This window comes from Anolis carolinensis, chromosome 4 (assembly GCF_035594765.1).
Source record: "Anolis carolinensis isolate JA03-04 chromosome 4, rAnoCar3.1.pri, whole genome shotgun sequence".
Classification (NCBI taxonomy): domain Eukaryota; kingdom Metazoa; phylum Chordata; class Lepidosauria; order Squamata; family Dactyloidae; genus Anolis; species Anolis carolinensis.
The window spans coordinates 39,774,361-39,786,973 of NC_085844.1; the positions used below are offsets into that span (position 1 = coordinate 39,774,361).

General features: G+C 41.7%; 1 protein-coding gene across 1 annotated transcript in view; it reads left to right on the forward strand.

Annotated features, from left to right (window-relative positions):
- Nucleotides 1-12,613, forward strand: part of sbspon (somatomedin B and thrombospondin type 1 domain containing) — a 19,535-nt gene continuing 6,922 nt past the window's right edge. Inside the window, exons 1-2 of the mRNA XM_008108586.3 lie at nucleotides 1-514; nucleotides 11,732-11,926. Coding sequence (XP_008106793.1) covers nucleotides 271-514; nucleotides 11,732-11,926 — 439 coding nt within the window. The 5' untranslated portion in view covers nucleotides 1-270. The remainder of the gene's footprint in view (nucleotides 515-11,731; nucleotides 11,927-12,613) is intronic.

Genomic DNA, 12,613 nt, shown 5'->3' on the forward strand with positions numbered 1-12,613 from the left:
GGAGGATGCGGGGAAGGCGGGCGGGCGGGCGGGAGGACGGAGAATCCCTCGCCCGCTCCCCGTCCCGCCCTTCGAGGTTGCGGCTCCCCTTCTCCTTTCCCTCCTTCGGCCTTTGGGGAGCCCACCGGGGAGAGTCGGGTATCCTTCCTGGCGTATTTGTCTTGCTGGGAAGGGTCCAGGTGAGGCGTGGCCGGAGAGCGGACCCCCCCCCCCCCGCCACTCCGCATCTCCTCGGGTTTCCCCGCCACTTGTTGCCCTAAAGGCCGGGCGATGGGATCCGAGGCCGGCTCGGGCCGCCTGGCTCTGGTGGCGGCGGCGGCGGCCTTGGTGGTGCTGTGGCTGAGCGGGCGGGCGGGGGCGGGTTGCGCCGAGGAAGGGCTCTGCTGCCCCGGCCGGGAGCTCGGCTGCACCAGCACCGGGTGGCGCCTCGACCGCGCCTATGGCACCTGCTACTGCGACCAGGAGTGCCGCCGCACCGGGGACTGCTGCTACGACTACGAGCGGGACTGCCCAGGTAGGAGGAGGGGAGGGAGGGAGGAGGAGGAGAAGAGAGAGGGAGTACAGTAGAGTCTCACTTATCCAACATAAACGGGCCGGCAGAACGTTGGATAAGTGAATATGTTGAATAATGAGGGATTAAGGAAAAGCCTATTAAACATCAAATTAGGTTATGATTTTACAAATTAAGCACCAAAACATCATGTTATACAACAAATGTGACTGAAAAAGTGGTTCAATACACAGTAATATTATGTTGTAATTACTGTATTTACGAATTTAGCACCAAAATATCACGATATATTGAAAATATTGACTTCAGAAATGCGTTGGACAATCCAGAACGTTGGATAAGCAAGTGTTGGATAAGTGAGACTCTACTATATTGGAAATAACTGCACCCAGTCTCTGGGCACACATCCCTTTGGAAATAAATGGCAATCATAACCTTATTAAAAGGGGAAAAAAAGATGTCATATTTATTTATTTATAAATATTTATACACCACCCTTCTCACCCGGGGGGGACTCAGGGCGGCTTATAACAGTTGCCAACATTTAATGCCAAGAACATAATAATCAAACAAAAACAGTACATATCATCAATTAAAACTATAAAAATACATCATTAAAATACATTATAACATTTAAAACGTATGTAAATTAGATCCATTTGTCTAAAAACCTCATGCTTCAGCCTTCAATTGGACCATGTCGACGTTATCGTGATACTAGTTAAAAGCCTGTGCACACAGCCATGTTTTCACGGCTTTTCTGAACCCCAGAAGGGTTGGGGCTTGTCGGATATTTGTGGGGAGGGTGTTCCACAGCCGGGGAGCCACCACCGAGAAGGCCCTGTCCACCTGTGCGAGGCAGGTGGGACCGAGAGCAGGGCCTCTCCAGATGATCTTAGGGATCTAGCTGGCTCATATGAGGAGATACGTTCGGATAAGTCCGTTTGGCAAATGTGAATCCCCATCAACATGTGGAGACGACCTTTTAAAAACCACTAATCAAGAAAAGCGTGACCTTGTTAGAAGTCAACTCTTTGAATAAGTGATACAAACGTTCATGTAATGGCACACCGGTAACTCAGGTGTTACACTAAAGAACCATGTCTTTGAATTGCAAAGGACAAAGGCATGCCACTACAAAAATATATTCGGTTAGCAGAGGATGGTTGTTTCTTTGAAGTTGAATTTGCAGTTGTAATTTCAGTTTGTAATTGCCCAAAAGTCATACAGTCAGGGCCGTAGCCAGAAAAAAAATTCGGGGAGGGTTTTGAAAATTTCGGGGGGGGGGGGAGTTGAATCCCTAATCCCCCCCCCCCCCCCAAGCTACAGACCTGTCAATATCTGCTTGAGATAGTGCCTGGAGGGACTCTTAATTTTTTGCTTCTCATAGACTTAGCATGGGGATTTGGTTAACCAGTTAAAATTCATGAGTAAACCAGGTTTAAAAAAAAAACTGAAAAATTTGGGGAGGGGGTTGAACCCCCCCCCCCCCGCTACAGGCCTGCATACACTCCCTTGAAACCTCTTAGTTTCAAATATGCACTCAGAGATGAAAAAACAAAGTTTTCTTTGAAAAATAACATATCTTGTTTACTCACAAACATCTTGTATTAATTCACCATACAGGCACATTTCTTATTTAAGTTCAGTTATAGATAGGATGTAGTTCTCTGTGTGTTGAGCATAGTTGTACACACTGAAGTCCATAAGTCATACTTCTCTACTGAAGTTCAAACAGCAACATGCATTCACCTCCACTGAGGTCTGATGCAAACATGCATCCACCTCCACTGAGGTGTTAAGCAGACAGACATCTACCTCCACTTAGGTGTTATGCAGACAGACTACAAAATGGAGTCCTTAGTCTGAACATGCTCAGTACAATCACATGTCTGTAACCCCTCCCACACCAAAGAGGTACAGTTCAACTGGCAAATCAACATACACATAGAATACAGGTAACAAATACATTAACAAAGAAGTAGTGAAAGGCTGGGTCGGTTGCTATTTACAACAGGAAGAAGAAGAGGGAAAGAGGGAAGGTGAGGGAGAAAGGGAGAGAGAGGGAGCGGGAGAGAGAAGGAGAGGGAGTTAAAGGAAGAAAGAGGGAGAGGGAGAGAAACAGAGAAGGAGGGAAGAAGAGGGAGAAAGGGGAAGAGAGAAGGAGAGAAAGCGAGGAAGGGAGGGAAAGAAAGAAAGAGGGAGAGGAGAAAATGAGAGGGAGAGAAGGAGAGGGAAGGCAGGAGATAAGGGGTACATCTACATTGTAGAATCAATGCAGTTTGACACCACTTTATTTGCCATGAGTCACTGCTATGGAACCTGAGATTTGTAATTTGATGTGGCCAGCTGTATTCATTGGCAGAGAAGGCTAAAGACCTTGTAAAACTACAACTTTCTTGATCCCATAGCATCGGGCCATGTGGTGTCAAACTACATTCACTACTGGTCTTTGGAAGAAAAAGGATTGGCTTTTGAAACTCAGGAAGAGCAGCTTTGTCAACCATGATACTTGGGGCAGGGAAGGGGGGGGGGGCAGTCTGCATACGCTCAGAGAGAAAGCCTATCTCTGATCCAAAATGCTTGGCACCAGGAGTGTTTGAGATTTCAGATTTCTCACCCAAATGTTGGAATATGCGTATATACTTATACATGATGACATATCTTGCAGATGGGATCCAAGTCTAAACATAACATTAACTTATGTTTCAGAGACACCTTATACACACACAGCCTCACAATATTTTTTTTTGCCATATAGGTTGAGCATCCCTGATGCGGAAGCTTGAGACCTGAAGGGTTTGGGATTCCATTGTCCCCCCCCCCAAGATTTTGATATATTTGCATATATATAATGAGATATTCTGCAGAAGGGACACAAGTTTAAACACAAAGTTCATTTCTGTTGCACATACACATAGCCTAAATGTCATTTTATAAATGCCATTTTAATAATTTTGTGCATTATGCAAAATGTGTGCACCCTGGAACATCAGAAAGCACTGATGTCACTTTCCCAGTCACCCATGTGGACAGTCATGGATTTTGGAAAATTTTGGATTTCTGAATAAGAGATACTCAATCTGTAGCATGCTGCTTGGAAGTGTAGCAGAATCTTCTTTACTGGAGGTTATTAAACAGAAGCTAGATGGCCATCTGTTAGGAGTACTTTGATTGTGTTTTCCTGCATGGCAGAATAGAATTGGACTGGATGGCACTTGGGTTCTCTTCCAACTTTATGATTCTATGATCTATGAACTTCTCTTTACTTTCATGACAGTTTACATAGTCCAGGACTGAAGTTTTGCCAGTTAGCTATTTGTGAGTGTGTGTGTGTAGTAGGATGTTGCTGAGGGTATAGCAGATATTATTAACTGTGTTCTTCTGGAGTTAACTCCTCATAAACTGCAATTTGGTATAAATGCCAAATAGATACTCACTGCCAACTTCTCTGCAACTAAAACTGAAGCCCTGTGTTTGGTTCCTTGCCATCCTTTGCTCTTACCATCTCTCTGTCCTCTCCTGATCCCCAGGGACTCAGTATGAGAAGCATTATATAAGCCGTACAAAAAACCTCACTTTCCTAGTTTTTCTTTTATATGGGAAATCCAACTGAGAAAAAGAATGCAAGGAAGTGACTCAGGGAGTCATTTCTTTCTAAGCTTTGAACCTCAAAAGATCAGGATATTGAATTCCTTTGCAAATTGTATACGCCATAAAGAGGTTGAGTGCAAGAACCTTTCTCTGGATTTGTGTTATGCAAAAAACATTCTTTAGAAATGTTTGCTTTCTTTTTCTCTGCTTAGAGAATAAGGTAGAAGTCTGCTTGAATTATTAGGGGAGAGGTAGAGGGTCACAATGAAATCTAAAAGTCTCGCACCATGACACATCATCAGGTTTATCAAAGTCAGAGACATTTGTAGTTTTTTTCAGGCCAGTAAGTTGGTTAATGTAAGAGGAAAAAGAAGCAGACCCAGGTCTACTTCCGAGTAATTGAAGCACTTTTGCGACATACTTCTCAGTAAATATTAGAATCCTGCCCTGACCTATTTTAGGGTTTTCATGTTACACACATACACAGACTCCTGTAGTACAATCGGAGCCAAGAATTTGTATTTAACACAAGCGTTTGTGGATTACTGCTCCAATTCAGATGCCAGTCTGTATGACTTTAGTTAAATTGTCACAATTTTTGTTGTGATCCTTGCAACAGACTAAAATAGTTACCTCTTTGCCAATGTTCGATATAGCAGCTGGAGCCCATCTCTGAAGGCCAGAGGGCTGTGCCTTCCCATGAACCAGAACCCCCTTTTTGGAGATTACATTCACTTTTATTCCTTTTTTGAATGCTTTTTAGCCCAGTTCGTTAAAAAGGAGCAGGTGTAAGGGGGTGGCTATCGAATTTGAACCCTGGAAGCCCGCAGCCTGAAAAGACAAATAGAAAGACCACTTATTTCTGTGTAAAGCAATAATCATTTCTGACTTTCCTCTTGTGATGTGTAAGCTTAACTCATTTGCTTGAATCGCTTGGAGCTGTCTGCTCTGCAGGCATCTTGGACGGGTGCGCTGAGTTTCTTTCTGCTCTGTTTAATGCATTGTGGGGTGGATTATGTGGATTAATTTGTGGAGGATGGAGGGAGGCTGCAGTGGGAAAAGTCCTGCCTCAGGGTGGAGAGATGGATTTGATGATCAGCTGCTCATGGAATCATACACGCAGGAAATGTTTTATATCAGAAAGGGCATCCAAAAGGCATATTCCAAGGCAAATATGGGGTTTGTAGCCCTATGCTTACTTCATAATGCTAATGCAGGTGCATTTGCAAATGAGGATAGTTTAATTGGAGATGGTGATTAATGCTCTGATTCACAAGTCCTTCCCCCAAAACTCTTCTTCAAGACCTTTTAATTCATTATCCTGTCCAGCTCTGAAACTAGAAAAGATAGTGTGAGTCAAGCACAGACAGGAGAAATAGTTATAGGCTGATGGAGGCAGTTTTAGGTAATTCCTTTATTATTTTCAATTTCACCTTGCTAAAAAGAAATAAAGAAAGAAAAGAAACCCTTATGTTGTATCCCTAGTTTGTTGAAATTTTTATAAAATAAACCTGCATACTTTTTAAAATTTAACTCCAGAAATACTTTCGTCACTTGGGAGCCCCCAGTGGCACAGTGGGTTAAACCCTTGTGTCGGCAGGACTGATGACTTGAAGATTGTGTCACTGACCTAAAGATTGCCAGTTCAAATCCAATCCGGGGAGAGTGCGGATGAGCTCCCTCTATCAGCTCCAACTCCATGCAGGGACATGAGAGAAGCCTCTCAAAAGGATGGTAAAACATCAAAACATCAGGGCGTCCTCTGGGCAATGTCCCTGCAGATGGCCAATTCTCTCACAGCAGAAGTGACTTGCAGTTTCTCAAGTCGCTCCTGACACACATACACATACACACACAAACCTTGGGAGAATAGGGAGCTATAAATCTAAAAAGTTATATTTCAAGTACTGATTGTATTAGTTGTGGGCGTTTCCAGACAGCACTAAATCACGGGTTTTAATGAGGGGCAAAAATCCTGGGACCTCAGAAGAGGTCCACATATAGACCTGTTGGGCCCAGGATTTCTGCCTCTGTCGTCTAGACTTGATACTTCGTTGCGGGATTAGAGGCTTCCAACATGACTGCCGTAGGACATCCACCAGAAACTTTAGTGTTTTTTTTTAAAAAAATAAAAACACCAAGATGCGGATATGTGGATATGTGAATCACTAAAAGTTCTGTTCTTTGTCCTGGCCAGATAACCTGTGCCCTCCAGGTATTTCATGAAGTATCGGCCACACAAACAAATCTAATGGGGTAGGACCACATCTGCCCAAGTCAGTACTGCACAATCAAACAGGAACACACACTTTCAAGCCAGGAACAGAAGTTTGTCATTATTGTCACTTTTTAGAGGCTGCCTGGCCATCTGTCCAGATGGGTTTAGTGGTGTACTTGTGGCATGGAGCAACAGGGTGATGTTCTTGGGTTATACATGCCTGTTCCTATTAGCCACCTCATGACCTTGGCTCTAGATAGTTACATTCCTCTCCAGCACATCCATGTTCCAACAGCCAGTAGTAAGTTTTTGCCATTTACTAAACTGTACCCATGTTGTCAACATACACCCAACGAGGAACCGACATGTATAACCCGGCAACATCATCCTCCTGTTCTTTGGCACAAATACACCATGAAACCTGCCTGCACAGATGGCCATACAACAAGGTCTGAGTAATTATAGTAATGATGACATTCTGTTCCTGGTTTGAAAGTGTCTGTTTCTGTTTCACACTACTTACTATGAAAGTACTTTTGCACCCCATGAGCTTTGTTTTTCTGCCACAAACTTCATTTAAACAGGTGAAGAACAAACTTCCTCTTCCCAGGACACAGTTTTTGCCGTCTACTCAAGTGTCATCTTCTTTTTAGGAACTGACCAATCAGGAACAAACATCCAAAACCTGGAAATAAACCCAGATTAAAAAAAATCCCATGCTTTCCAATTGCAGGGACATACAGACATGCGAAGATCCGCATACTTGGCTCAAAACCGGTATATTACTGCACCTAGAAATCTCGTGTTTTTTGGCTTTTGTAGCGATTGCTTCCGCGTTTACAGGGAACGGTGTCTGGCTACCCTCCTGTTTGCTGCGGAAGCTCCTGGGATAAAGGTACTATCTGAACAAGTGGGCTCACTGGCTTTGGCCCTGCTGTTGGAGGATTTTTGGTTGTGTAGTTTTAAAAAATCACATGTGTGTACTCTGATGAGGTCTCCTTTGAAGTGGAAGATAACACATTTTTTTAAAATGGGAGATGGTTTAGGTCCCGATCTTGGAAGTTAAATTGGGAAATAAATAAATAACAGTGCCTGAGCAGATTCAGAACTGCTCTCTGACATATTTATGTTTAATATAGATTTTTACCTCTCTTTGCTGATCGTCCTCCAGAGTTTCCTCTACTGGCCATGGCTTCAAATGCCTGAATGCTGGCATGCTTTAAACCTTGGCTAGATCTCAACTGGCATCTGAAGAATGGAGGAACTATATTAGTGGAGCGGGCAATTTGTGTCTGTGGAAGCTTCAGTAGACTAGAAAGAATAATTTGATTTCTCAGGTAGCAAAGACAGGTTTATAGCAGTGGTATGAAGTTTGGTTTTGTTGTGTAATATTCTTAATGTATGTAAGATGTTAGACAATCAGTATAGGATGTCATGCATATATAACACATATATATTATGTAATATATTTTGATCTTAAGCACAAAGTAGTAGATTCTTAAAATGCAAATTCTATCTGACAGCTGAATATAGAATGCCCAGGCTCACGTGCCTTTGGTGATGATACATCCTTCCTGCTGACTATTGACTCACCTCTATTTCTTGGTAAACTATAGAACGTGGACATCTCAGGGGAAAGAGTAGTTTTTCACACTGACATCTTAGTCAAAAGGCTGGGAAGCTACCTGCTGGGACATTTTAGCTCAGGCATAGGCAAACTTTGGCCCTCCAGGTGTTTTGGACTTCAACTCCCACAATTCCTAGCAGCCTACCGGCTGTTAGGAATTGTGGGAATTGAAGTCAAAAAAACCCGTAAGAAGGGCTGAAGTTTGCTCATGCCTGTTTTAGCTAGAGATCCTGCATTGAGAGGAGGTCAAACTCAAAAGGACTCAATGATATCTTTCCACGATCCAGAAAAATAATGAGACATTACCCAGATAAACACCTTCCTCTGCACCTTCTAGAACAGGTATCTTCAACCTGTGGCCCTCCAGGTTTTTTGGGCTTCAGCTCCCAGAATTCATGACCATCAAACAAGCTGTCTAGAGCTTCTGGGAGTTGTAGGCTCAAACACCTGGAGGGCTACAGGTTGAAGAGGCCTGCTTTCGAACATCTATTTTCTAAACAAATGGCCAGTGATAATTTACTAAATATTTATTTTGATCTCAGTGACACTTCTTTTCAACATAACTTTTCCTTCTTCTAGTCTTGGGATGCCGGATGGGATAAAGAGAGGGAGAACTTGAGAAAAGATACTCTTTGAGGCCATAGAGCAAACATCTCTTTGTTTTAGCATTTATAGTTTGGACGACATTTAGCTTTGGATAGAACTTTGTGTTTGTCGTAATATTTTAATTCCGTTCTCTTTGTTTTGGTTATTTCTTTCTAATGTTCAGTCTAACATATTGTATTTGTTATTGAGTAATCTGAAAACTCTAGTTATATTTAATTATGTATATTTTATGTTACTACCAGATATATTGAGCATGGTTTTTCTGTAGAAAAAACATACAGATGAATTAGTTATGAGGATAATGTCACTGACCAGGCCACAGAGAGCTATTCCTTAGAGGCGTCCACTCCCATCAGCTGCACAGCCTAGGCGGTCTTCCTTCTGGGTGGTCCAGGGTGCTAGCAATGGGTTGCCACTTTGAAGGAGCAGCATATTCGCAATGGATTGCAGATTGAAAAGGCTCATCATCATGCATGAAGCAATAATCTTTTAATGACAGTGATTAAGATTATGATTAAAGTGTTTGTAATAGGATTTTAAAGGGCAATTATACATTATGAGTATGTATTATTTTTGGAACGAGAGAGGAGGGGAGAGGCTTTCAAATATGAGGTAGGTGGAGCCTTAAGGAACATGCAAGCCACGATCACAAAAAATAATAAAGGGTTTAAATAGCAGCTTCCATTTGTCAACACTTTTCTTTCTGAATCTTAAAAATAGCAATGGACCAAATACATCCTTTTAAATGCAGCATTATATTATTCCTGAGTGTTAAATGAAATGGCCTGATGTCATTGTGAATCCTATTGATTTGGTTTTTGAATGGTGAATCAAGAGTTATGTAAATTGGATAGATTTTTTTTTCTGTGTCAGGAGCAACCAGAGAATTGGCCGTCTGCAAGGATGTTGCCCAGGGGATGCCCGGATTTTTTTTGATGTTTTACCATCCTTGTGGGAGGCTTCTCTCATGTCCCCACATGGAGCTGGAGCTGATAGAGAGAGCTCATCCGCACTCTCCCCAGGTGGGATTTGAACCTGGCAGCCTTCAGGTCAGCAACTCAACCTTCAAGTCACAAGGCTTTTATCCCCTAGGCCATCGGAGGCTCCTAATTTGATAGATAAGATGTTTTTATTTTAATTATAACCATTAATCTCACAAGGCCGTGTTTCCCAAACTTCATCTCCACTTTATAAACAAGACTGAAATTATATGGAGAATCTAGTTCAGGGGTCCTCAAACTTTTAAAGCAGAGGGCCAGTCCGCAATCCTTCAGACTGATGAGGGGCCGAATTATGTGTTATGATGTGTTGTTCTTTTATATTCTGTTATATTGTATTGTTTTGGGCATGGCCCCATGTAAGCTGCCCCAAGTCCCCATTGGGGAGATAGTGTCGGGGTATAAATAAAGTTTTATAATAATTATTATTATTATTATTATCATTTGGAAAAAAAAACGAACAAATTCCTATGCACACTGCACATGTCTTATTTGTAGTGCAAAACAACAACAACAATGAAAGAACAATACAATACTTAAAAATGAAAACAACTGTAACCAGCATAAACCTATCAGGATTTCAATGGGAAGTGTGGGCCTGCTTCTGGCCAATGAGATAGTCAAGTGAATTAGGATTGTTGTTGTTGTGTGACTTCAAGTCATTTCAGATTTTGGCCGAGCCTAAGTCTAAAATTATTTATTTATTCATTTACTACATTTATTTATTACATTTATATCCCGCCCTTCTCACCCTGAAGGGGACTCAGAGCAGCTGTATGTACATACAATATATTATATTATTAGCATAGCACAATATTAGCATTATATATTACTATATTGAACTATACCACTATATTGTAATATTATATGTAATATATAACATATAATTCATATTATATGGTATTATTAATAATATTATATTGTATAACATTATAAGATTATTATCAATATTATATGTATATAGAATATATTATTAAAACTGATATAAAAATATTATATTATAAAACTGAGGGCGGGGGCCAGGAAAATGACCTTGGAGGGCCGCATCCGGCCCCCGGGCCTTAGTTTGGGGACCCCTGATCTAGTTCATGAGTTATGGTTCCCTATTTAAAGGGGGCAGATTAAAAAAAATTGAAGAATGCTTAATTGGTGAGACATATGATTTTATTAATTCAGTACTTTCAAACTGCTTGAAGATGTATTCATTTGAATGCATTGGGAGAACATGCAAGAGATTGAAAACATGAAAATATGTAGATTCTTCTTCATATTGGCTAGGTGGAAACAGTTGATCTCTTCTCCCAGAGAAGAATGTTAGCTATTCTCCCAGAAAACAAGTTCTGGTTCCGGAGGGGTGGGTGGTGGGACTAACAACTAAATTTTGAAAGGAGATGAAGAAAAAAAGAGAACTGTATAAAAACAAGTATTTGTGAGATTTTGATGCTATCCATGGACATCAGTAGGGCCACGATGGCGGAGTGAGTTAAATTGTTAAGCTGCAAAATTTGCTGATTGGGAGGTCTGCAGTTCGAAACTGCAAATTGGGTGAGCTTCCATTATTAGCCCCAGCTTCTGGCAACCCAGCAGTTCGAAAACATGTAAATGTGAGTAGATCAATAAGTACCACTCCGGCGGGAATGTAACAGTGTTCTATGCAGTCAGGCCGAGCACAGGACCTTGGAGGGGTCTACGGACAACGTTGGCTCTTTGCCTTAGAAATGGAGATGAGACACAACAAGACTTAGTGTCAAGGGGAAACCTTTACCTTTACCTTTATGGACATCAGTAGGATGTTGATGTTTATATACTTGGAGAGAAGGGAAAAAATGGGAAAGGCAAGGATGATGTGGAGTGAATGTGAAAATGAGAGCATATATTTATGCTTTTTCCAGGGTAGAGTTGACTATTACATGGCACCCAAGGACTATGAAAACGGCAGCTCAGTCTTGAATGGTCTACTTTCTCTTGTCCTCATAATGTTTGTCATATTTGGCCATATGGCTTTCCCCTTTCCTTGTTAATAAGTGTCTCAGTTGTGGGGAGGGTAAGTGGGTAGGTTTAACACCAATACGAAGTCTTCTAAGTGAGCAGGTATTGCTAAATGGTAACAGAGGAAAGGAGAACTAATTACCATGGATCAGTTTTCTGATTAAGTGTATTTGCATGTTTCTTTCTAGCTGTTCCATGCGTTGTTGGGGAATGGAGCCATTGGAGTGGATGTGCAGAGCAGTGCCAACCAAATTTCCGTATGCGCACACGCAGTGTACAACAAGAACCCCAAAATGGTGGGGAGCCTTGTCCTCCACTAGAAGAGAAAGCTGGCTGCCTGTCATATACTACCTATGAGGGGCAAGAGTGTGCAAATGAACATGGTACATGCATCTACTATTTCTCTTTGAATCCTTAATCATAGGCTTAGCATCCCTAAGCACTGTTTTGTAAAAACCCATGAATTTATAATTGACTGGTAAAATCCATGTAGAATAACATACTTTCCAAAAAGCTCAAAGAACATTTGATTACTATTAACTTTCTTTGTTCATTCTGTAATTGTTATTATTGTTGATCCAAGTGATTGTATATCTCTTCCATATAAACTGGGAAGCAGCCTGCTTTGTGTTATATTCTTCAAGGCCTGTATAGGAATGAATAAGTGACTGCTGCAGTGCCTGCATCCCTTAGAAGAAAAGGTTATTTAATTGCAAATATACATGTATTTACTGGAATATACAAATATATACAGTGTTCCCTCACTTATCGCTGGAGTTACGTTCCAGGACCACTTGCAATAAGTGAAATTCCGCGAAGTAGGGGCACTATATTTATTTCAATATTTACACATTATAGTAGTAGTTAGGTGGCCTTTCTCCCCTTTGCAAACCTTCTTCCTGCGCTTCTTACTCTCCAGCACCTGCCAGTTTCTTTTTTGTGCATGCACCTCACTCTCGTTGGCATCCAGAGTGGCCAGGCTGGACGCCGACGAGAGTGAGGGCATGTGCGCAAAAGGGAAAGTGGCTCCTTTTGCGCATGCGCATCTCTCAGGAAAAAACCGCGAAGCA